Source organism: Myotis lucifugus, unplaced genomic scaffold (assembly GCF_000147115.1).
Source record: "Myotis lucifugus unplaced genomic scaffold, Myoluc2.0 scaffold_373, whole genome shotgun sequence".
NCBI lineage: Eukaryota > Metazoa > Chordata > Mammalia > Chiroptera > Vespertilionidae > Myotis > Myotis lucifugus.
Genome location: NW_005871421.1, coordinates 432,162 through 456,974, shown reverse-complemented (window position 1 = coordinate 456,974; position 24,813 = coordinate 432,162). Strand labels below are relative to the sequence as shown.

General features: G+C 50.2%; 2 protein-coding genes across 4 annotated transcripts in view; one reads left to right on the top strand and one right to left on the bottom strand.

The window, feature by feature from the left end:
• Positions 1 to 915: 915 nt before the first annotated feature.
• SF3B2 (splicing factor 3b subunit 2) lies at positions 916 to 15,880 on the bottom strand. 3 transcript variants are annotated; one of them, XM_006101587.3, is made up of 22 exons: positions 15,725 to 15,880; positions 15,508 to 15,557; positions 14,942 to 15,019; positions 13,458 to 13,706; positions 13,197 to 13,247; positions 12,151 to 12,268; positions 11,757 to 11,857; positions 11,313 to 11,409; positions 11,056 to 11,147; positions 10,469 to 10,684; positions 10,174 to 10,311; positions 9,930 to 10,010; positions 9,566 to 9,793; positions 8,361 to 8,510; positions 7,383 to 7,472; positions 7,186 to 7,293; positions 6,042 to 6,149; positions 5,626 to 5,768; positions 5,436 to 5,537; positions 1,786 to 1,885; positions 1,480 to 1,665; positions 916 to 1,153 (listed from the first exon to the last, which is right to left on the bottom strand). In XM_006101587.3, exons 1-22 carry the CDS (start codon positions 15,855 to 15,857, stop codon positions 1,082 to 1,084), a joined length of 2,691 nt encoding a protein of 896 aa, XP_006101649.1. In that variant the 5' UTR covers positions 15,858 to 15,880; the 3' UTR covers positions 916 to 1,081. The 3 variants fall into 3 exon arrangements, with proteins under 3 accessions (XP_006101649.1, XP_014322505.1, XP_006101650.1); XM_014467019.2 differs by having other exon boundaries at positions 13,197 to 13,244; XM_006101588.3 differs by lacking the exon at positions 13,197 to 13,247.
• Positions 15,881 to 18,563: 2,683 nt separating this feature from the next.
• The window catches only part of GAL3ST3 (galactose-3-O-sulfotransferase 3), a 14,989-nt gene continuing 8,739 nt past the window's right edge, over positions 18,564 to 24,813 (top strand). The window contains exons 1-3 of the mRNA XM_006101646.3: positions 18,564 to 18,650; positions 21,852 to 22,088; positions 24,372 to 24,808. Of these exons, the coding sequence (XP_006101708.1) occupies positions 21,964 to 22,088; positions 24,372 to 24,808 (562 nt within the window). The 5' untranslated portion in view covers positions 18,564 to 18,650; positions 21,852 to 21,963. The remainder of the gene's footprint in view (positions 18,651 to 21,851; positions 22,089 to 24,371; positions 24,809 to 24,813) is intronic.

Genomic DNA, 24,813 nt, shown 5'->3' with positions numbered 1-24,813 from the left:
CCTCTTTTTTTTTTTATTTAAATATAATTCTATTGATCTTTTACAGAGAGGAAGGGAGAGGGGATAGAGAGTTAGAAACATCGATGAGATGAGAGAGAAACATCGATCAGCTGCCTCTTGCACACCCCACACTGGGGATGTGCCTGCAACCAAGGTACATGCCCTTGACTGGAATGGAACCTGGGACCTTTCAGTCCGCAGGCTGACGCTCTATCCACTGAGCCAAACCAGTCAGGGCTCCATTTCCCTCTTGGAATGCTTTTTCTGCGTCGCCACTTAGGAAACATCTAAACTTCTGTTCCTCCCAAAGCCAGGCTCAGCTGGCACGTCCTCCGAGGGGTCTCCCACACTTCCCGCCCCGGAACCATCTTGAAGCGCCCGCACCTGTGGGTGCACTTACACCAACGCCAGGGGCACAGCCGCAGCAGACACCTCCCCGGGGCGCTCGGCAAATGCCTTAACCCGAGAAAGCAAGCCCCCCCCCCCACCCCCCGCAGACACACCAACACCTGGAGGCGGGCGGACCGCCACCACCCGGGGACCATACAGACTCGGGGACCATCTGGGTGGAGAGCTGTGTTCTGTCGGGTAAGGACGTGGCCTCCTCTGACCACAGGCCTGTTAGGAAGCCTGACCTGGCCACTTCCCCAGCCCACTGAACCTCCTCAGCCCGGCCAGGGCTAAGCTGGCTATTTTAGCCAAGGACAGAGCAGTAAGGTCAAACCGGGCCTCCTACAAAGGCAGCCCTGGGAAAACCATTTCTGCCCGCACTGGCTGCATCACCATCTCAGCTGCAACACAGGACCCCGGTCCCCCCTGGTCACTGGGACCGCCCGCCCTGAGGGTGTAGAAAGCGCTGTTTTAGTCCACTTGCCGGGGGACTAAAAGATGAAGGAAGATCAGGAGTGTTACATATTCATCTCTTTCCTTGGGAAACAGCTTTATTTACAAAACAGGTCTAAAATAAGAACATGAATGACAAGCCCTTGGGAATGTGGGAGCGCTGGCTCTTGGGGACCCATGTGTGAAGCCCAGGCAACCAAGCAGAGGGCCTAAAGGAGGGTGGATGTGTGAGGGGGGCCTAAAATTTGAACTCCTTGTATTTCTTGCTGCCCCCACGGCTGTCCTGAGGCTGAGCTTTCCGTTTCTTTTGCTAGAGAGAAAGAGAAACAGGTTACAACAGGTTCAACCACCCACTGATCCCCAAAACAAGGGTGGACAGCCTGACACAGCCACATACGTCTGTGGAAAAAGTGCTGAAACGGGATTCTCAGACTTGTGTAAGTTCCTTCCCCTCCCTGTGCCTGTTTCATCATCCTCAAGGAGGACAGCCCACCGGAGCATTTCCAAGGTTTCCAGCACCAAGGAAGCTTAGGGCAGCAGGCACTGAGTCCTCCCTCACTCTCACCACTAGAGGACACCACTCCACTGAAAAAGGAGTCCCAGTCTCCAGCCCAGGCTTCTGGTGTGAGCTCCTACCTTCTGTTTGGCAGCATGCTCAGCCACCATGTCACTGAAGTCTTCCTTCTCCACTTGTGCCTGCTGCTCCCTTACATGCTCCTCATACTTCTGGGTCATGGCCATGGGGTCCAGCTCTAACTCTTCAGGTGCCAGGGCCACTTCCACACCTTGTAGCTCAGGGGCCGGGCCCTTACGGCTCATAACCTAGAAAAGGTATCAGGAAAAAAAAGGGATCAGAGCTTTGTCATCTCCAAAGAGAGGCTCAGAAGCCCTCCCTTCTGCCCCCTGTCCAGTCCCCAAAAACAGTGTCCTCCAAGTACTCACCGTGGACATGTCATAGATGTGGGTCGATCCCATTATGGCTCCCCCAACGGTGGCCGTTCTCTTCTCCGGTAACACAGTGAACAGCTGAGGTGTCTCGCTTCTGCAAAGTACAAAGGGGTCAAGCCCAAAATGGAAGGGATGAAAGGGCCTCCTGAAGCGGAAGCAAAAGGAACACCGACAGCACCTCCACCCGGCACCCTGGAGATACTCCGAGACACCCAGGGGAGAAAATTATGCACAAGCTGCCCATGAGAGGATAGAACTGGGTTGGTGCCAATTCCGGGGAATACAGCCTGGAAGGAATACAGTGACTGAGTTAAGGGACCCCCAAGTTTAGGGTATCAGAGACCAAGACTCCCACATGCGAAGGGCTAAGGGTCAGAGGCTGAAACTTTCCAAAAGATCGCTGGTATAGAGAAGCTAGCAGGAGGAAAGAGGTTACAGCAGCTCCTGCCCAACGTTGTGCCTGGAGCTTTTACATACAGAACTCAAACTCCCAGCCCTTCCACTGGTGCAAAAATGATCTATAGCCAGTCTCACCACCTATTTAAAGGATTACATTTGAAACACAAGAGCAAATCTACAAATATCAACCCAGACCTGGCTTCATCCCTACTTCTCCCCCGGAAGAGGTGACAATCTATTCTCACACAGCAGCCAGAGCTAATGCCTTAAAATGGAATTCAGATGCTGTCCTTTCCTTTGATCAAAACCCACTGAGGCTTTTGATTGTGATTTGAATAAAGTCCAAACTCTTTACCATGGCCTAAACCCGTGGTTGGCAAACTGTGGCTCACGAGCCACATGCGGCTCTTTGGCCCCTTGAGTGTGGCTCTTCCTAAGCCTCAGGAGTACCCTAATTAAGTTAATAACAATGTACCTACCTATATAGTTTAAGTTTAAAAAATGTGGCTCTCAAAAGAAATTTCAATCATTGTACTGTTGATATTTGGCTCTGTTGACTAATGAGTTTGCCGACCATTGGCCTAAACAGTTCATAATCCAGCCCCTTAACTAAGTCCTGCTCACTATACTCAACCACAGTACACTTCTTTCTTTTTCTTTCTTAAATATGCAAAACTTGAGACTTCTGCTTTCTGACAAGGAGCAATAAGGACTAGATGTATCCACCCCCCTGAAACAACCCCCAAAAATGGGGAAAATAGATGTAAGGTTCTTAATACTATCTGGAAGCGGTACAATAGTGGACATGGGACAATGAGGGACAGGGATTCCTGAGAGACAAGTAACAAATTAGGTGAATCCTTCAATTGCCCAGCCTACTACATGGAGAGTCTGCAGAGCACAAAACAAGAAGGCGTAACCCATGTAGAAACCATAGGTCTCCATGAGCTGAAGGGATGAAGCTGAAAATGCAGGGAGACCGCGGCAGCTAGAGATCATAGGTCAGTGTACTGGAGAAGAGAAAACAGCCCAGAGCCTGGAGAACTCAATAGACCTACAGAGGGTCCCCCCTCAAGTACTCAGGTGAGTACTGCATGTGAGGAAACTACCCAGGCCAGGGAGAGAACCACCTGGAAGGATTAGTGGTAACAATACCTGCCATGTACTCAGGACTGGAAATAGTGCCTCGTCCCACTAGGCAGACTAAACCTGATTAACAGGGCACTGAGCAAAGCATGCAGTGTCTTGTGCTCAGTAGTGCAGAGGACTGAACAATGCTTCCATCTAGCCTAAGGAACCTGACAAGCAAAACCTGAAAGAATCAGACTGTTTCCAAGTACTTTAACTATATCCCTGAACAAAGCTAAAGATTTACAGGAATACAAAAGTATCCTGTACCTAACAAGGTACATTTCACAGATTCTAGCATCCAATCAAAACCTAACAGGCATGCAAAGAAGCAGAAAAATAGAATCCTTAATGAGAAAAATAATCAATTTACATCAACCCAGAACTGGCACAGCAGGCACATTTGGCATTAGCAGGTAAGTACATTAAAGTGTTATTATTACTGCATTCCATATGTTCAAATGTTAAATAAGAGGTACGGAAGATATAAAAAGACCCAAATCCTATGGCTACAGATAAAGACTACATTGGATGTGATTCAAGTCAGGTTAGAAACTGCAGAAAAAAATATTAAAAAACATATGAACAGAAATTTTCTAAAAGGAAATACAAAGAGAAAAGAGATATTTGTTAAAATATTAGTAAGCAGTGGGACAACTTTAAGAGATCTAAAAGAGATGTATAATTGGAGTTCCCAAAGGAGAGAAAAGACAAAAATATTTGGAAAAATAATGGCCACAATTTTCCCAAAATTAATAAAAACTATAAATCCATATCCAAGATGCTTAACAAAACTCCAAGAAAAAAAAAACATGAAGAAAACCACATAATATTCTGTCCTACACTGCACAGTATAATCGAATTGTTCAAAACAGCGAGAAAATATTAAAAGCAGCCAGAGAAAAGTAACATGGACAGAGGAAGAATAGGATGAAGATAGATTTCACAACAGAAACAATAAAAGAAGACACTAGAGCAACATCTTTAAAGTACTTGAAAGAAAAAGACACTGTCAATCTAGAATCCTATACCTGGCAAAAATCTTTCAAAAAGGAAGCCCAAATGAAGACATTTTTAGACCGCGAGAGCAAAAACAATTCATGACCAGCAGACTCACAACAAGAAATGCTGAAGGAAGATTTTCAAGCAGAAGGAAAATGATACCAGACATCAACCTAGATATATACAAAGAAAAGAAAGAACACTGGAAATGGTAATTACGTAGGTTAGTAATATATGATTCTTGTTATTTAAATCTCTCTAAAAGATAATTAACCATTAAAATAAATTTAACTAATAACTATGTAGTGTAGGATTCATAACTTATGTAAAAGTAAAATGTATGACAAGAGTGCAAAAGTTAGGAGGGAAAAATGCAAGTACACTTTTGTCAGGTTCTTAATATTATCTGAAGTGGTATAATATCACTTGAAGATAGATTGTGATAAAGACAGATATCCTAAACCCTAAAGCAACCACTAAAATAATAAAACACTTACAGTTGCTAAGTCAAAAAAGGAGATAAATGGAATCATAAAAAATGTTCACTTAATCCAAAAAGTGGGAAAAAGGAAACAACAGAGCCAAGAGATCATTTCATGAAAAAAGGGGTCAATTCATCAAGAAGACTTACTCCTACACGTTTACTGTGTACCTAATAACAAAGCTTCAAAATGCATGACCATGCAAAACCTGCGCCTGGCTTAGGGCCTTCAGTTTGTACTTATAGTTCCTTCTGCCCCCCGTCATCCTGTGACTGGCTGTTTCCTAACATTCAACTCTCAGCTCAAATACCTCCTCCTCCTCCTCCTCAGTGAGGCCTTCCCAAAGGCCTCCCACCACCCAATCCTTCTCTATCCCATTACCCAGTTTCCTCTTCTTCACTGCCCTCTCCACATCGGAAATTATCTTGTTCTCTGATGAGTCTATCTTGCCTGTCTTTTTCACTGCTCGGTCCCCACATCTAGAGCGGTGCCTGGCACAGAATTGGTATTCAATAATTTTGTATGTGAGTGTGTATGTGGGGCGGGAGCGGTGATGACAAATGTCAACCAGTCAGCCTAGAAACTGAAGGAAAGAGAAAGTCCTCCCTTCTCGGTCCTGCCTGATTCCCTTACCCATCCATCGCTTCCTCAATCTTCTTCTTCCTCAGCTCAATGAGTTCAGGAGTCTCCATTCCAGCTGGCACTGACGAGAATCCTCCAGGAGTGATGAGGCCACTGTAAAGAGAGGAACAAGGCTTGGAGTAAAGAGCAGGTCCCCAAAGATAGACAGACTAGTTCAGAGAGGCAGACTCTGCGTCCCCACCTGTCTGCAGGGGTAATAAAGCCTGTTTCATCTGGCTTGTCTTCATCACTTTCCTCCTCTTCCTCTTCTTCTGAAGACTCTTCATCAGATGGCTCCAGCTCCCCCCAAGGAGTCCGATCAATCTCTTCTTCCTCAGTCTTGGTCTGAAAGAGATCACTAATCACTCAACAGATGTTTACTACCTATTATCTTTACAGCTGTTGTAAAAGGAAACTAATACTGATAGAAGAATAAACAGATAATCTCTGCCCAGAGAGCTCATATTCTGGGGCTTGTATTTGCCTCACAGCTGAGAAAAATGCATGCCATTCTTCAGATTTTGAAAATTCACAACACCTAGCTCAATGATAATGAAACTATAAACTATCTCTAAACTTCATGACCTTAAGACCAAGCTTGCCAGCCATGGCCCGTACCTGAAATTCAGCGGCATTGGTTCCAAATACATCCCCATAGAGTGGTTTCCCGGTTTCATCTACTGGGGGTTTGCCCCAGCCACCAGCATGGTACCCAAAGGAACAGCTCTGCAAGAGAGTAAGTGCAAGTCAATTCTACTCCTCAGCTCCTAAAGAAACACAAGCCCTAGAAAAAAGTCTACACTTTGGGAACTCTGGAAATTATGATTTCAGAGAAGAATTACTGTTATCAAAGCATTATATACCAGTAGAAGCAATAGAATGGGGAGATGGGAGTCAGAAAATATGGGAATAACCTCAGCATTTGTGGTAGAATCCATATTGTCTGAAACTGAAACGTGTTCTTTAAAACACATGACTCCCGCTTCTTAGTGATTTTCCTAACTTTTGGAAAGCTTTTAGAATATATTTCTCTTAAGAATTTCTGAAGCTTAACAATTACTTCTTTTTTACTTCAATTACTTTGTTGTCTGTTAATTTTTTAATTTAATGCTTTTTATTTAAAAATAAGAATGAATTTAATGCCATTCCTGACATAAAATTATTTGTATGTCTCCATCCACATATAAAACAGAGAGACACCTGGAAACACATTCACCGAGTGTTAATCCACGTACTTCTGAGTGGTGGAATTGTGGGTGATTTGTTTTCATCTTTGTACTCTTAATTCTGATGATTTTAGATGAGCATATCAGATTGTTTGGTTTGTTTGGGAGTTTTTTTGTTGTTATTTTTGTTAATCCTCACCTAAGGATATTTTTCCTTTTTTTTTTTTTTTTTTTGAGAGAGAGAGTGGAATGGAGGGGGAGAAACAGAGAGAGAGAGAAACATCTATCTGAGAGGGACACATCCATTGGTTGCCTCCTGCATGTGCCCCGACCAGGGCTGGGCCGAGCCTATAACTTAGGTACGTGCCCTTGATGGAATCGAACTAGAACCCTTCAGTTCACGGGCCAATGCTCTATCCACTGAGCCAAACAAGTTAGGGTGATGTCAGGTTTTTAAAAATACAAAACCCATTACTTTTTTTCTTGAAACATTTTTTTCTTTAAACAAAAAATACAAATGGTGGAATGAGAGAGGAAAATACATCCTCTAGTTAACAGCAGAGGCAGCTAAGAAGGAAAGAAAGGACAGTGCTCACCTCAGGGATGGGTGAGTTCAGCCCAGGGATCTTCAAGTTTGGGTACGACGGGGGTGGTCCATATCGCTGCATGGCAATCAGCCACGGGGGAGGAACTTTGTGAGCATTCTGCAAGAAAAAGAGAACAAAATACCATCTACCCAGCCCTATCTCTTCCGCTCCAATTCCCACCCTCTTCTCTGCTGCCCGTCACTCACTGGTCCTACTGGCATCCCCAAGGAAATCCTTAGCTCATCAGACAGATCTCCTGGCTTCTTCTCCTTCAGTCGTGTCTCAAACTCCTTCCCCTGAGGAAAAAGCAGAGCATGCTGTATTGTGAACACCAGACACACACCGGGAGCTCAATGGCAAGAGGACATGAGAACAAAGATGAGAAGTTTCAATTCACATCAGATACACAACTAAGGGCTGCCTCATTCCCACTGATTCTCACTGCTTCTTTCCCAGCTAGAGTAGGTTCAGGAATAAAGGCCAGGAAGGAGGAGGAAAAGCAAGATGCCCAGTCCTATTATCAACCCACGATGAAATCATGGGCAAATTCCGGACCTGCTTTCTCACCTATAAAATGAAGGCATTTGACCGGATGATTGCCAAGATCCTTCCACCTCAAAAATTCCAGGATATCATAGTCATTAATATTTTAAGGATCAGAAACAAAGTTTTCTCCAACCCCCAGTATTAAATGTTTCCTATAAGCATCTGCCCCTGTCCCTAAACCACCCAACGTAAATATCATTTCAAAGATATGGTCTGCGCCTCTCCAAAAAAACGCCCCATTTGAAGATTTCAAATTCCATCTCATTCAAGGAGAGTTAATGAACAATGAACAACTCCGAGGCTGAGGGGAGAGGCCACTGTACCGGCTTCAGAAGTCCTTACAGCCCAGCTGATGTGGCTCAGTGGTTGAGCATAGACCAATATACCAAAGGTCACTGGTTTGATTCCCAGTCAGGGCACGTGCCTGGGTTTCAGGCTCGATCCCCAGCATGGGGCGTGCAGGAGGCAGACAATCAATGTTGATGTTTCTCTCTCAGCGATGTTTCCAACTCTCCCTCTCTCTTCCTCTCTCTCTAAAATCAGTAAAAGGATATATTTTTTAAAAAGCCCTTCCAACCAAGAGTTACAGAGCTGTGACCTAAGGCCCAGCCTTGCCTCCCTGGTCCCCACTCCCAAACCTCATAGTACAGGTCCCCATGGATGGTCAGCTTCGGCTTGGTCTGCCACTTGAAGAAGGCATCATGCAGTTTCTGGTAGTCAATGTCGATCTTCCCCATCTTAGGCCGAACCTTCTCTCGCATTTTTGACTTCATAGTCTTCTGTTCTTCCTGTGGAGAATGGCAAGACACACCTTAAAAGGGATTTAGCAAGTCCAACTCAACAGATCTGGCTCCCCACTCCCAAAAGAGCCAAAGTGAAACCTCATCTATCTCATTCAAAAAGTCACCAAAATCCTTCCTGCTCAAACCCTTAAAATTACAAGATTCATTAAACAAAATATACTTATTACAGTGGGGCCTTGACTTACGAGTTTAATTCGTTCCGTGACGGAGCTCGTAACTCAAATTACTCGTATGTCAAATCAATTTTCACCATTACAATGACACGTGATGCTGGGCTGATGTTGTGGCGTTCACTGTGACGTTCGCTGTGCCAACTAGCGGTGGGGTATCTGAAGCTGGCTCGTAACCCGAATTTTAGCTTGCAACTCAAAGCAAAAAATCGGCTGAGAGATAGCTGGTATCTCGAAAAACTCGTTAGTTGGGACACTCGTAAGTCAAGGCCTCACTGTATATGAAGTTATGCTCATATCAATAAATACTTTTTAAAGCTATTTCATCCAGAGACTGATTTCATGAGTTGCCTCTGGAAAAAACTGGCAGACTAGAGTCTAACTGGAAGGCAGAGTTTTCACCTGGTACTTTTATACCTTCCGAATTTTTGTAGGACATGCAACTGCTGCCTACTCAAAGTATTTGAAAATTTCAAATTTAAGAAGTCACACAACTACCATGAATCTCTAGCCACAGAATGTATCAGGCTCACGCTGGAGGCAGAGAACTACAAAGTCAGAGCAACCTGTGGAGAAAGGAGGCACCATGTGCAGAACAAAGCTAGCTGGCCAAGTGCAGGCAGAGGGGACGAGGGGACAAGGAAGAAAACGGAGCCACTCAGAACCCGAAGTCTCTGGGTGGGGCAGGAGAGCTAGTTCTGACCACAGTGCTCTGCATCACATACAGTGCTGACTTCTGGAAGTGGAGAGCGAATAATTAGACAATTAACAAGAAGGTGGGTTTTGGGAACCAGATCCCAGGTTTGAAGCCGGCTGCTATTAAGGACGTGGCTCCCCGAGGGCAGACCTGAGCCCCAGCCAGACCCTCACCTTCTCCTGCAGGGCCTCCCGCATCTCCTGGATGCCTGTGCGTTTAATGAAGTCCGGCAGCTCAAAGGGGGGTTTCTCAATGCCTCGTTTGCCCTGCAGGTACTTGCGCTTAAAACACCAGTGGCGTGGCACAGGCACGGAATTCCGAGTGGCCTTGAGGTGGACCAAGAGCTTAGGGTCCTGTGCTGTCACATCATGCATCTCCACAACATCGGGCCGAGCCACGAGCTGAAAAACAACAGCACACCTCAAGAAAGCCCCAGCCTCTTCGGTCTGCAGCTTTTTACTTCTCTTTCTCCAAAGTCCCATCCAGGCCTCCTTCAAAGCTCCTTCCCCAAGCAAAACTCCATCAGCTCGGTCTCACCTGCTTGAGTTCAGCCACAGTGAAGCGATTCATTCGGCGCAACTTCTTCTTGGACAGCTTAGGGGCTTCTGGCTTCTTTTCCTAGAACAGAACAATTCTCTCTTTTGAGCAGGACTCTTCGATGTCAATCAGACTGCCCAGCCTACCCCAAACCTTCAGCCGCCAAAGGGATTCTCCTCTGCCAGGGTTCACCATGGTCCCTCCCTGGAGTCCTTGTGTCCTGACAGGAGGGTGTGGGCCTCACCAGTTCATCATCGCTGCTATCGTCATCGCTGTCCTTGTGCTCCTCCTCAAAGCCCTTCTTCTTGGGGGCTGCAGAGTTCTCCAGTTTGTCGAGTTTCTCTGGCTCCTTCTCTTTCTCCTTCTTCACATCATCGGTGAGCTGAGGAGGCAGGCAATGTAGAAACCCCAGCCCTGGGCCCCTCCCTAGTTTCTGAACCCGGCCCTGAAGACGTCCTCCTTATCCCACCTTTCCCCCCACCCACCCCCCGTGCCCCTTCCCTGCTCAATCTGCCCCCTAAGAGGACTGCTCCTTGTACCTTGAAAGCCTCAAAAATCCTCTTGAAGAAGATGAAGTTGGGCTCATAAATTTCAGGTTCTTCAGTCACATATTCAATTTCAACATCAGCAGCTGAGGACTCGGAGCCACGGGACCGGGCTGGCTCTTTCTCTCGGTGCCCAGAACTCTCAGATGACACCCCTCGTACCCGCTGGGGCTTTTTCTTCTTCTTTCGGTTCCGACGCTTCCGGTTTTTCTGCCAAAACAAGTAAAACCAATGGGTCAGGGAATCCAACACCATGCCTGCCCCCACCTCTAATCTCCCCTTATTTCCCCAAGAGGCTGAGAACAAAGGCCTTGAAGTCAGACTCCAAAATTCTGTCCCTCCCCAGCCTTGTGCCTCTGGGTGAACTACTGTACTTCTCAGAAACTCAGTTTATCTTTAAAATGTAGGCATGCACTGTCCTCAGAACTCAAGGACTTAGGGCAATCAAACAGAAACTACCTACATGCAGGGACAGAAACTGCAGCAGCAGCCACTGCTTTCTGAACACTTAGAACGGGAGCTGCCTTAGTGCCCAAACCCCGTCTCCTGCCATTCCCTCCAGACCCAGCTCCATCCCGTACCTCTTTTTTGGATACGGACACTGAGTCCTCCTCAGTCTCTGACGCTGACTGGCCCAGGGATGAGCGTGTGTCTGTTTCCATTTCCTCTTCCTCTGGAAGGGAGGAAGGTGGCCATCAGTGTCCTCTCAGGGCCACTGCCCTGCTACTTGCTCACTGTAACCCGTCTTTACCAAGAGCCAGTTTCTCTCTCAAACCCTCCTCGGCATCAGCCACTGCAGGTTCTGTTCTTGCAGCCCTCAGGACGCCGATGCACTCACCCTGCTGAGAGTTCATCTCTTCCTGGCGGCTCTCTTTCAGCTGCAGGATCTTTTCCAAAGCCTGGGGGATCTTGGGGCCCACAGAGGGGTCGTCCATCTGCCAGAGACAAGCCAGGCAGAGGGAGGTAATCTCAGTGCCCCTTTCCCAACGATTTCCACCTCTCCTACTAGAAAAGCTACTGCCACAGGACATAAACAGCAGGGAGTGGACAACACCAACTGGACTCAACCATCCCTCAGCATCCCACAGAGTGAAGCACAGACCCTGCCCCAGAAATGTCTTCCTGCCCTGCCTAAATAAGTCTGAGTTACCTATGCCCCTCACCCTCACCCCCACCCCCAGAAGTCCTCCCATCTTCTCTCAGAATCCTTTTCTAAAAATCCAGAAATAGTCCCCTTCTAAACCACACTCTCCTCTATCTAGGAAGAAATCAGCAATCTCACCTCTCTGTTCTCATCTCCAGGGGGTGGTGGGGGACCACGAGGCCGGGGAACCGGGGCCCCCATGGGCAAAACAGTAGGAGTGGGGCCCACTGGAGCAGCAACTAAGAAAGAAATCCAAAAATCCAATGTGAGAAGAGATAACAACAACAAAAAAAGAGAGAAACACTCATTTTAAAAACTACCTGCCTTGTGTGCTAAAAGTTAGAGTGATGGTTACCCTTAGGGGGAGAGGGTGGCTGGAAGAGAGCCAGGAGGGCTTTTGGGATGCTGGTTGTATGGGTGTCAGTTTATGAAAATTCACTTTTGACACATAGTTTTTAAATGTGATATATACTTAAATAAATAAAATTTTCATCACCTTCCTTTCCCTTTCCTTCCATTTCGGAGATCTTACCTCGAGGACCCAGAGGAGTGCGAACACCAATTTGGCCCATGTCTTGTGGGGGCCGAGGGACTGGGCTGCCCATCTTGGCAATCTCCTGCACCCGTTCTTGCTCCAGTAACACAGCTGCCTATGAGAGGGAAGTGGAAGTGGAGACACAACTTGGAATTCCACTGGGCAGGCAGCTCCTGGCAAATGCATTCTTTCAGCCAGGTAACAGGACCAAGGAGAACAAACAGGTACCACTGGAGTTCTGACATCCCCACATCCCCCGCCCCCCCTCAACTTCCAGGATACCGATCCACACGGAGGAGCCCCTCTCACCACAAAACAAAACCCCTGGAAATAATGCCGAGAAAAAGCCCAAATTCCTAGCAGAGAATTTACTATTTAGCTTAAACACTGACTTCTATTTTTAACAAGAGTTTTCTTCCCAAAAGATTAGTTATCTCTAAGAAACAGTGAATTCTTTTCTTATATCTACCCCTCAAGATCTAGCACAATCTGGGCAAAGAGAGTTCTTCATAAATACGTCCACGCCTGGTGCAGTTAATGCCTATTTTCTAATTCTCCGAGTAAGCCATTAGTAACTGACACAATGCACCTGTGGGGCGAATGTCTTCTGTGCCGTTGCCTAACTTCTATCCACCGCATTCAGTCTGATACAAATGACTACATTAGCCCAGAGTCCCCTCCATGGCACCTAAAACAACATCATGTAAGACTAGAAGGGATCAGCGAATGTTTCTGTAATGGGCCTGAGAGTAAATACTGTATGGACTTCTTTGTCTACTCTTGGGTTTTATTTTTTTATTTTTTAACAATCCTCTAAAAATATAAAAACAATTCTTAGCTTGCAGGCCATACAAAAAACAGACTGCAGTCCACAGTTTAGCAACCCCTCAGGTATAAGAAAGATGAAATTATTTGGGAAATACTGAAATTTAGTTGAGGGTAAGGTAATGTTGAATGGTGCATCTTGTTTTGGACACAAAGCACTAGAAGTGATAGCCAAGGAGTTGGAACATGGGGTCAAAAATTAAAATGAGGGGCATTACCCGCTTCTGTTGCTCCAAGAGCTCATGTTCCTTCAGTGAATGATCTCCCTGCTAAAAAAAGAAAACAAGCTCATGCTGCACCGAGACCCCACAGGCCAGTCTGCCACAACTCTGCTTCCTGAGGCCCGCTTCCAGCCTAGAACCTAAGTGCCAGTCTTTGGTCCAGACCTTCCCAGAAGGCTTGGCCCCAGAATCCATCTCTCTTTGAGGCTCCACTCCCCCTTCAAGACCCAGGCCCAGTCTGCCAGATGCCCTCCTCACCTGCTTGGCGCGCTCCTCTTGCTGCATCAACAACGCTGCCTGCTGCTGCGCCAGCTTCAGCCGCTCCTCCTCTGACAACGCCACAGGCTCACCCACACGGAGAGGAGGTGGGGGCCCCAAGTTTGGTGGGCGGGGTCCAACTGCCATAGGAAAACCAAGGCCAAGGCCTGGTGGAGGTGGTGGAGGTGGTGGAGGAGGCTGCAGAGGCGGGAGGCCCATGGGTGGCGGTGGCATCGGAATCCCAGTGAGCTGTGGAAAAAATATATGATCATAATCTAGGAAGCATTTATCTACTGCAGACATTTGCTGGGGATCTACTATCTGGCAAGTGCTGGGATTCAAAGTCAAATGACACACAATTCTTAAATTCAAGACAATACTCTATAGCAGTGATGGAGAACCTTTTGAGCTCGGCGTGTCAGCATTTTGAAAAACCCTAACTTAACTCTGGTGCCGTGTCACATATAGAAATTTTTTGATATTTGCGACCATAGTAAAACAAAGACTTATATTTTTGATATTTATTTTATATATTTAAATGCCAGTTAACAAAGAAAAATCAACCAGAAAAATGAGTTCGCGTGTCACCTCTGCTCTATAGCAATACCAAGAAAAGATGTTATAGGTTCACCATCACTGCTCTATAGCAATACCAAGAAAAGATGTTAACTTTGGGACACCAACCAATGAAAGCTATTGATTTTCTCCTCAGAAAAATATCATGAACACACATTTTAAAAAATAGATTTTTATTGGTTTCAGAAAGGAAGGGAGAGGGAGAGAGATACAAACATCAATGATGAGAATCATTGATTGACTGCCTCCTGCGCTCTCCCTACTGGGGATCAGGCCACTCGTGTGCTCTGACCTGGAAATGAACCCTGACCTCCTGGTTTATAGGTTGACTCTCAACCACTGAGCCACACCAGTCTAGCATGAACACAGATTTTGCATGCAATTTCAGGAGATTCAGGGACACCGCTAAAGGCCTTCTAAGGACTCCTCACCCCACACACAGAAATCAATGGATCCCAGGTCAGAGCCACTGCTCTAGAGAAAAAGTAAAATCCTGGATCAGAAAGAACATGGAAGTTGAGAGAACTTAGATAAACGGGAGCCAGTATCTCCCAATTGCTCAGTAAACATAGAGGGTATGAAATCAAATCAAGGAGTGACCCCTAATGTCTCAATGAATAAAGGAACTATGCCCAGGAGGACAAAGAAGATAGCGATTACTTCCAGCTGGTTTGGAGGGGGTGGGGGTAAATCAAGTCAGGCTTCCAAATATTTGCGCTAAATCTTAAGTAGAATTTGGAGGACCAGACACTGGGGAAGGATGCAAGGATCAGGACCAAGGACGAACTGAAGAGCTAATCCTGTCACTGCAGCACCTCCCTGCCCAGTCTCCTAGTTGCATCCCGCCTATACGTGAGAAGGACCTTTCTAAGCAAAAGGGACCTTAAAAAGTGGAACCACCATCTTACCTGTGCTGACATGGGAGGCGGAGCTGCTTTGTCCCCATCTTCACCTCTCAGAACCGGCCGATTCAGTACAATACCAGTCTGCAAAAGAGAACGGGCTCTAGGTCAGTCCAAGAGCAGCTGTTCCACTAGCAGTGGTTCTCAACCTTCTGGCACTTTAATTACAGTTCCTCATGTTGTGACCCAACCATAAATTTTCATTGCTACTTCAGAACTGTAATGTTGCTACTGTTATGAATCGTAATGTAAATATCTGATATGCAGGATGGTCTTAGGCGACCCCTGTGAAAGGGTCGTTCAACCGCCAAAGGGGTCGCGACCCACAGGTTGAGAACCGCTGCGTGACTAAGGGATGTTCACTCCTATCCATGCAACATTTACCCAGGCCTGTCTGCTGGAGCTCGGCTGGGCACTGGGAAGACCAGTAGGTGTATAGAGACGGTTACACGAGAGCAGGTAAAGACAACAACACACAAAAAGGGAAGCCCCGCTAGCTGTGCCAAGGCACACAAAGAACCAAGACCGAGTTAGGAGGTCATGATAGGCCTCCTCCCGCCGCCAACACTTACCTGGCGGGTGTAGCTCTGCAGCCGTTCCACTAGCTCCTCGCGACTCCCAGCTGTGCAAAGAAGAGGATCATCCGGTAAGTCACGCCGAGCCCGAGTCAGGCCCGTCCGCCCAAGTCGGGCCCCAGCGGCCCGCCTCCGCCCCCCGATCTCCGGGGTAACCAGGCTCCGCTTCCCCGCAGGCCTACGCGGCTGGCTCTTGATCTCCAGTTCTCCTTACCTTGGATCGGAGCGCCGATCTCGGCCAATTTGGCCTGAAGCTCCTGGACAGCCCAGGCGCCATAGTGACCAGGAGGTGGCGGCGGCGGCAGCTGCAACTCTCCTTTGGGAGGCTCGGGATGTTCGGCCGCCATCTTAGCAGCAGCAAGGCGCGCCAGACTCGGGGCCCACTTCCCGGAACTTCCGGCAGCACTTCCCGGAACTTCCGGCAGCGTGGTACGCCACGTCCCTCCCGGGTTGGCAGGCTGCTCGGATAGAGGCCCACCCCTTGTCGTTCTCCCATGGTCGCGAGGCCTTCTGGGAGTTGTAGTACGGTACCCGGCCACTGCACCGGGAACACTGGGGACGGGCGCAGGGGCGGGGCTGCGGGGACAGCGGGTCCCTCCCGGAGGGCTTGCTTTCAGCGCCTGGCAGTCCCGAGCGCAGACCGTAGCCTTCCGACTCCCGGAGCCAGTGTGAGAGGCCCGGACGCTTCCGTTCCCGGGAGTTCCGAAAGACTAATTCCCCAGCCGCCGCGCGTTGCGGGCGCCAAAAGCAGAAGGTTGCAGCCGATGCCTGCGATAAAACCGCGTCTGATTGTCTGCCCGCCCACCCCGGCCCAGGTGGGAATGAATGCGCTGAAAGGGGATCGGAGCCGGGAGAGGAGCGGACCCGCCCGGGCTGAGCTCCAGCTGCGGGCCCGGGGGAAGGGCCACACTTTAAGTCCCTTTTTCCATCTTCCAGGCCGGCTCAAATGTCGTCTCCGCTAAGCCCTCTCCCGTTTTCCGTTGCTTCCTTGGAGCCCTCATAATACATGCAAACCTCCCACCATTTGTTTTGAAGTCTTTCTTGCCCCTTCTACCCACCTCTATCCCCAAGAACGTGAGCAGGGGCCTGGCGTTCGATAAATGATAACTGGGGAAGGGAGGGCAAGTGGAGCAGTCTTTCCAGGGACATTATTTTCGTCTTTTTAGTCTCCAAAATAAACTCAGGATCTTTTCTTCCCTCATCCCCACCAGCCTCCTGGAGGACCGACCCTGCCTCCTGCCTCCTGCACCCCCCAACCCCCACCACTGGCCTGTACGCCTGAGGGAGAAATGGGCAGGTACCCCTTACCTGCCCAGCTTCCACCTCTCCCTGTCCTGACCAGTCAGTTCAACGTGTGTGTGTGGGTGTGTGTGTAGAGCCAGGAAACTCAAGTGAAATGGTCTCATTTCCCCCACACACCCACACCCTTCATATCTCTAGCATGCTCCATTTCACTGGCTGCCTCCAACAAAGAAATAGCTGGGAACAGTGAAAAAAAATAGGGTGTCAGGTCCAGGGAAGGTGTGAGGTTTATAACAGACAGAGAAGAGGACTGGGCCAGGAAAAATGACTGGCTAGGAAATTCTCTTTGCTCCTGTCCAAACCTTGACCCTTCCCACTTCTATCACTACCACCATCCCAGTCTCCTGACACTCCCAGAGGAGAAGCCAAACCCAAAAAGGACAGAAGAAAGAACAGTTCGCCCTCCCCTCCAGCTTGTCAGCCCACTCAAGCAGAACCATTCCTGACACAAAGGAAGTGCCTTTCTGCTCCCTGTAACTGGAGAGCCAATGGCAGGTCATCTGAGGCTAGAGGCCCCAAAGCATGTGTATGTGCTGGGGAAGAGGTTGGCGGTCTCAGGCAGGATAAACTAAGGGCTGATGGGTGAGGAGGTGGTGCTGCTTAGGCCAGAAAGCAACAACCCTAGTGGGGCCCCATTTTATCCCAACAGCCCTGGGACCCAGGCAGGGTAGGTCCTCCATTGTTCAGAGGGGAAGACTGAGGAGCCAATCTGGGACGAGCAGTTCTCCTGATCCTGAGTGTCCCCATTCCCTCCTCCTCCTTAATAAGGACCCTCACACAACACCTACCTGTGTGGGTATAGAATGGAATCTAGTCCCTTCCAGTCCCAGCTATGGGTGGCTGCCTCAGCTCTGGGACCCTTGCCATACCAGGCCAAGGGGGCAGGAGAAAGCAGGGCTCCAGGACTCTGTGAGCGCCAGAGAACTACGTGTGTGGCTCTTGGTGTCTGGGGTGACTTTGGGAGGTGCTGCTGCCTAGCTCCTGGAACGGCAGTAGAAAATTCAAAACTATTCCCCACACACACACAGGAGCTCACAAGTATCATCTTCACACGTACCACCTCTGCGGGCTCAGAACAGCTCCCATCCACTGAGGCTCTGGTCAGGAGTGAGTGGGTCTGGGTCCTGGTGGAGGGTGGGAGTGGGTCAGCAGCAAGGGCTGCTTCCGGGGCTGGAGGAAAAGGGTTCCCAGAGGTATGAGGGCAGATGGGGCCAGACTATGCTTCTATGCAACTATGCTTCTTATCTGGAGGTGGAAAGAGGAGAAGGAGAGGAGGGAGGGAGCATGTGGGTGCCTGTAAATGTACCTGTGTCTCTGACACACACACACACACACACACACCCAGGATGCTCCAGCCCAAGGTTGACCAGTGGGGCCCAGGAATGTCCAGCAATGCCACAGTATCCAGATACTTTCCGAACCTAAATGTCCCCTTCTGTGAGGCAAGGAGCTGGCCACCTTGGTGTCCGGACTCAGCAAGGTTGCCAGGGAAAGATGCCCGCATCAGAAGATGCCGCCTGGAAAATGTTCATCGGCAGCCTCGGAGTCAGGGCTGCCCCCTCCTCTTCTCACTCCCCTTCCCCTCCTCCTCCCCAGCTCTGCCGCTGGGCCCCCGCCCCCGCCCCGCCTCCAGTATGCGATGGGGGGCGGGCAGCGGGCAGAGCCGTGAGCCGAGAAGCCCGGCGGACGCCGCCACCTGATCCCATCCAGGCGCGGAGAGGCGAGCGACGGGTGCTCGGTGCGCAGGGCCCCGGCGCCCTCGGACCCGCAGCGGATTTCAGGAAAAGGGTTGGGAGGCGGCGACCACCCGCCACCAGGGACGGAGGCAGAGCCCGCGCGTGAGTACTGCGGTAGCCAACCTGGGCGGGGAGGAGGGGTGGACCGGTCCCGGAAGGGGGGCGCAGGATGGGCGGGAGCGTGTCCTAGGGGCGCAGAGCCCTGAGAGCATGAGGAGGGGCGCGTGTGTGGGGAGCGGGAGAGGACTGGGCGAGAGGGCGAATCTGGCCTGTCCCCTACGAGCAGATGCCGGTGACAGATCCCTGGGGGAGGCTGGGATGAAACTGAGGGAATGGAGGTGGGGGAGGTAGATGGTGATGGAGCGAGCAGGGGAGGGGAATTCGGAGACAGGGATGACGTTGGGGACAGGGAAAGGGGGCTGGAGGGACCCGGTGCAGGCGGAGGAAAAAGGAAGGAAAGGAGGGAGGTGGAAAGATACGTGATCTCCTGGGACACTCATTTGCAGCCTCCTTAGCCTTTGGCCCTTCTCTCTAGGGAGAAACTGTTTACTGGACTGTGCCATCCCCAAGTGAGGATGGAGTCTCCAGGTCAGCCAAAGGTCAGGTCCTCAGGTCTGGGTGGTCCAGGCCAGGGCGCCCTCCTCCTCTAAATGCACCACTCTTGGCCCTAGAGCTTGGAGGAGAGAGGAGGGCTCGCTTGGGAGTGGGTGGGCACCCAGGCCAGTTTGCAGAGCTCTGGCTAGCTATTCCATTTCTTCTTTGGTTCCCTGGAGAAGGGAAAGCAATTTGCAGCAGCCTGAGGTAGGTTGTGCTGACTAAAATTAGCCCTGATATTCTGATGAGGTCGGGCACCCTGGCCTGTCTGGGGTGGCTGAGGGAAACTCTCCATGAAGAAGACAGAAGGGAAGCCGGGAAGTAGTTTGAAGCCTATGAGGGGCCTGGCCCCAGCAGACCCTCCCCACACCAGCCTGGAGCCCACAGAAGCGGACAGCCCCTCCCGGGTGTCCGGACGCTGACTCCATCTCCAGCAGAGGCACCAAGGATTGAACTTGCCACGGGAAGGGAGGCTGCACTCTCTTGGGACCTGGAATGTTTATCCTGGCTGAGTGCCCACCCCAAGGAGACAGGAGTACTGATTTCAAACACCTGCAGGTGTCATGGAGAAAAGTGGTCTGTGTGGTCTAGGAGGGCAGCACTGGCCACATGCAGAGCGGAAGGTGGAAGGGGACAAGTGAGGATGCTAGCTATCCCAGAGAGAACTTCTGAACAGCCAGCGCTGCTCAGAAATGGACCAGGCTGTATCTGAAGGTGATGAGCATTCTATCATCGATGGTGGCCAAGCAGAAACTCGTGCCTGGGGAATTCTTGTGCTCATGATGGCTGGTTCCAAGTGAGCCTCACATAGGGTCTGGCTGGCTGGCTCCTTGGGGCTAAGGGGAACGGCATGGAGGGAGCCACCAAGCAGCCCATTGCCCTCTCTGTGTGACCTGGTTGAAGCATCTCCCAGAGGAAATTCCACCATAGCTCCCTCCAGGCTTGACATGTTTGGCTGACCCAGAGTCCTCTGAAAAATAGGGTGGTTTCAAGGAGTTTAGCAAAGATGGGAATAGGCGGGGCCCTCACTTTGCCCCTTTGGGGAACTCCTGCCTGGCCACCAAGTCCTCTAGGCAGGATAAATGACAAAGGGAAGGCCTCCATCCTGCGAGGGCCACTGGCTCTGACTTCCTCCTGAAGGTTGCCCACCCAGACAGAGCCAGCCCTCCTCTGCCCCAGCAGGGGTGGGGGTGGACTTGCTCCTTGGTTGTCCTCTGTGGCTGGACCCTTCACCGCCCTTGGCTCCAGGTGGATTAAGTCTGTCTGCAAGCTGATGGAGGAGACAAGGTGCTGGGGCCCGGAAGGAAGGGAAAGGCATAACCAGACATCTTTCCAGCCCATCAGGTTTCAGTGTAATCCAGGATTAATTGTGTGGGGGAAGAAGAGGGGCTGGAAGCCAAGCCCAGGGCCCCCAGGAAAGGTGATGGTCAAAAGAGTTTTCACATTACCTCACCCCTCCTGGGACTCAGGTGTCCTAGTTCCACACATGCACATGCCCGTAAGGTTCCAGGCTCCCCCTCCCTTTTGGAGAGGAGGGTTTATGAGGCTGAAGCTGAACCAGAACCTGGAGACAAGGCCGCTGGGGCAGAGACCCCACCCTACCTGACAGGCATTGCTACTGAAGCCGACTTTCCACTGGAGTTGCCAAGGGCTGTGCTGCCCTTGAGCCAAAGCATTCATGTGTGGGTGACTGGCCGGAAACCAGGCTCTTCTGGCTCTCACACCTGTCACTCACCTGGAATGCAGGCCCACCTCCAGGAGATCCTCAGCAGGGCAATGAGCAGGAGCCCCTCTGCATCCCCACACCCTGCCCCACGCCCAAGCTGCCATCCACTGCCTCTCACTGTAGAGGAAGCTGATGGGGTGGCCAGGGTTTCAGGTGTCTGGGGATGGAATCCAGGTAGGGTTCCAGGATTTCAAGTCCCTCATGGATTTATTGGTCTTGAACCCTCAGAGCAGGAGCCCAGGTGGGAGGGCTCAGGGCTCAGAAGCGGGCAGAAGTGCCAGAGTTCAGGGCAGGCTGGGGAAACCAGTTCTTTTTGGAAGCAGCACACCTATCTAAGCCAGAAAGAGCAGGTCTGATCCCAGATTCTGCTAATACCAGCTCTGTGGCCCAGACAAGGGGCTTCATTTTTAGAGCCTCAGTTTCCTTGTCTGTATAGTGGGAATAATATGTTAGGGTTGAGGTGATTAAACAGGATTAAGTATATAATAGCATAGTACAAACAGTAAGTCCCTGTGTCAGAGACTTGAGAAGGTGAAGGTTTGGTCAGTGTTTCTGAGGAGCTCAGTTTCTGGGGGTCAAGACCAACCCTTGGCCGAAGCCATCAGGGAAGGAGGGGAAACCTTGAGTTGAGACTTCTGTGACCTGAGCCAAGCCGCGGTGCCAAGGCAAGTCTACTGGGGAGACAGATACAAATGGCCACGAGACAAAGGAATTGGGGGCACAGAGAGAAGCAGAGACAGGGCTTAAGGGAGTGGCGATAGCCTGAAGGGCTGGCCACACCCCAGAGCCTGTAATTCCACCCAAGGCTAAGTTATCTGGAGCCGTGTGGAGATAGGGTCTTGGTGACGGGAGGCAGGAATCTGATCTTCCCTGGCCTCTCTGCTCACCCCACTCTTGGGAGCTCTCCTTTGCAGCAGTCCGCTGGGGCTGAGAGCCCATCTCCTCTGCCCACTGCAAACCTGTTTGCCTTCTTCCCCTGCCAGGCCTCTCCGGAACACTGGCCCTGCTACCAGAGCCTCAGGAGCCCCCATGAGTGCCAGCAGCGGGTGTCCTGGATAGCAAGACCCTGGCTAGGCCAGGGGTGGGTACGCCATCATGCCACCCATCCTCCAACGCCTGCAGCAGGCCACCAAGATGATGAGCCGCAGGAAAATCCTGCTGCTGGTGCTAGGGTGCAGCACCTTGAGCCTCCTCATCCACCAGGGTGCACAACTCAGCTGGTAAGGGGTAGGGGCCTCGGTGAGGGGCGGGGCCCAGGGCAGTTGGGGTATTCAGGGGGCCAGCTGCCTGGTTAACACCAGAACCTTCTTCCCATTCCTTGCACCTGCCAGAAGTCTGTCTTCTGTTGGGCTTCGTTCCTTCCCTCTATCCCAGTGATGGCGAACCTTTTGAGCTCGGCGTGTCAGCATTTTGAAAAACCCTAACTTAACTCTGGTGCCGTGTCACATATAGAAATTTTTTGATATTTGCAACCATAGTAAAACAAAGATTTATATTTTTGATATTTATTTTATATATTTAAATGCCATTTAACAAAGAAAAATCAACCAAAAAAATGAGTTTGCATGTCACCTCTGACACACGTGTCATAGGTTCACCATCACTGCTCTATCCTGAAGTGCTTTCCACACATCTCTTTATTTTTAAAAATATATATATTTATATTGATTTCAGAGCTGAAGGGAGAGGGAGAGAGATATAGAAACATCAATGATGAGAGAGAATCATTGATCGGCTGCCTCCCACATGCCACACACTGGGGATCAAGCCCACTCCTGGGCATGTGCCCTGATCAGGAATCCAACCATAACCTCCTGGTTCATAGGTCGATGCTCAATGAGCCACGCTGGCCGGGCACCATACATCTCTTTAGATCCACACAACCTCCCAGGGCATGGATTGATCTTCATCGAAATGGGAGTGACTTGCTCAAAGTCAGAGTGAGTCAGTGACTAAACTGGGACTCTAATCCAGTCCAAATCCAGTGCCTCCCGAAAGGACTGCAAACAACTTTTCACTACTTCTGCTGTGCTGGGCAAGTCCTCTCACTTCTCTGAGCCCGTTCCCTCATCTGTAAAATAGAAATGATGGTATGTGTGACCCAGCTAGTCACCCTGACACAGGATACCATGTGACTAATAGGAGCTCTGGCCCTACTCCTGGCTCACGTGTGAACCCAACAAATACCTGCACCCCTCAGAGCCTCAACTTCCCCATTTTCTGCATGGTCTGCCCAGGAGAATGATGTGAGTGGGCCCAACCCCGTGATTTGCTGGTCTTTAAAAGGGCGTCTGTGTAGACATTATCCTGAACCCAAATCAGCCACGGATAGGAAATCTCAATGGTGTTCTCCAAGCTGCTTAGCGTTTCCTCATTCCATTATGACTAGGGTGGCAGAAAAGAAACAGGGGAGTGACTCAAAGTCTGAAAAGATCTCACCAGTTTACCTGTAAGCCCAAACATCCTTTCAGGATCAGGGAAACAAATGAAAGCTTCATGAAGGCTAGGATTGTTATCTGCTCTCTATACTATCATATTTCTTGAGCCTAGAACAGTGCCTGGCACATAGGAGATGACTAAAAAAAATATTGGCCGAATGAATGAATAAAGCTCCAGAGGTCTTAACAGAATCACATGACAAATGGTTTGCCTCAAAGCCCTTGCCTCTCATCCACAAGGTGAGGAGCCAGTGAAAAAGAAAAAGTGAAAAACAAGAGAGAGCAAGAGGACTTGGCGACTTTATCTGGGTTGCCAGACTTATGTAAATGACTTTTTTCTTCTAAACCTCCGTTTCTACACCTTTAGAGTGGAATTCCTCAAGGATCTCCAAGGGCCATTCTCCCTCTATTAGTTATCTATTTCTGTGTAACCAAATTACCTCAAAACTTAGCAGCTGAGCACATCAAACATTTATTATCTCACTTCTGTGGGTCAGGAACCCAGGTGGGGCTTAGCTGGGTACCTCAGCTCAAGCTCTCTCATGGGGCTGCAGTCTCATCTGAAGGTCTGATTGGACGGGCTCCCCTTCCAAGCTCACGCATGTGGTTGTTGACAGACTTCAGTTCCTCAAGCAGGGTGATGGAGTGAAGGCCCAGTTCCTTAGTAACTGTTGCCATGGGATGCCTCCCCATAGGGTGGCTCATGGGATGGCAGCTTGCTCACCTACAGGAGTTGTCCTAGATAAGACACCAAGATAGAAGCCAGTCTTTTTATAGTGCAATCTCACAAGTGACATCCATCATTTCTGCCCTATTCTATTCCTTAGAGACATCAATAAGCCCCGCCCATACTCAAGGGGAAGGAAATACACAACAGCATGAATACCAGGAGGCCAGCAGGGATCACGTGGGTCATCTTAGAGGCCGCCTACCATACCCCTCTACTGCTCTGTGGGTAAAGCCCAAAACGGGCTGCTCTGTAGCCCACCCCAACCATCCTCGGGCAGGGGCAGGGCTCACAGCCTCTCACACCCTCCTCCCCGAACCCCTCCCCGGACCCTGCAGGTACCCCAGGCTGTTCCCTCTGAGCTGCCCGCCTCTGCAGGACTCCCCACCGCGCCCCAAGCACATGACCGTGGCCTTCCTGAAGACGCACAAGACGGCGGGCACCACGGTGCAGAACATCCTGTTCCGCTTCGCCGAGCGCCACAACCTGACGGTGGCCCTGCCGCACCCGCGGTGCGAGCACCAGTTCTGCTACCCGCGCAACTTCTCGGCGCACTTCGTGCACCCGGCCACGCGCCCGCCGCACGTGCTGGCCAGCCACCTGCGCTTCGACCGCGCGGAGCTCGAGGGCCTCATGCCGCCGGGCACCGTCTACGTCACCATCCTGCGGGAGCCCGCGGCCATGTTCGAGTCCCTCTTCACCTACTACAACCAGTACTGCCCGGCCTTCCGGCGCGTGCCCAACGCGTCCCTCGAGGCTTTCTGCGCGCCCCAAGGCTAC

Coding starts and splice junctions, on each gene's coding strand:
- SF3B2 (XM_006101587.3), bottom strand. CDS start 15,857: ATGGCGGCCGAACATCCCGAGCCTCCCAAAGGAGAGTTGCAGCTGCCG. Junction 15,558..15,724: donor GATCGGCGCTCCGATCCAAG/GTAAGGAGAACT, acceptor TTCTTTGCACAG/CTGGGAGTCGCGAGGAGCTA. Junction 1,666..1,785: donor ACATCTATGACATGTCCACG/GTGAGTACTTGG, acceptor TACCTTTTCTAG/GTTATGAGCCGTAAGGGCCC.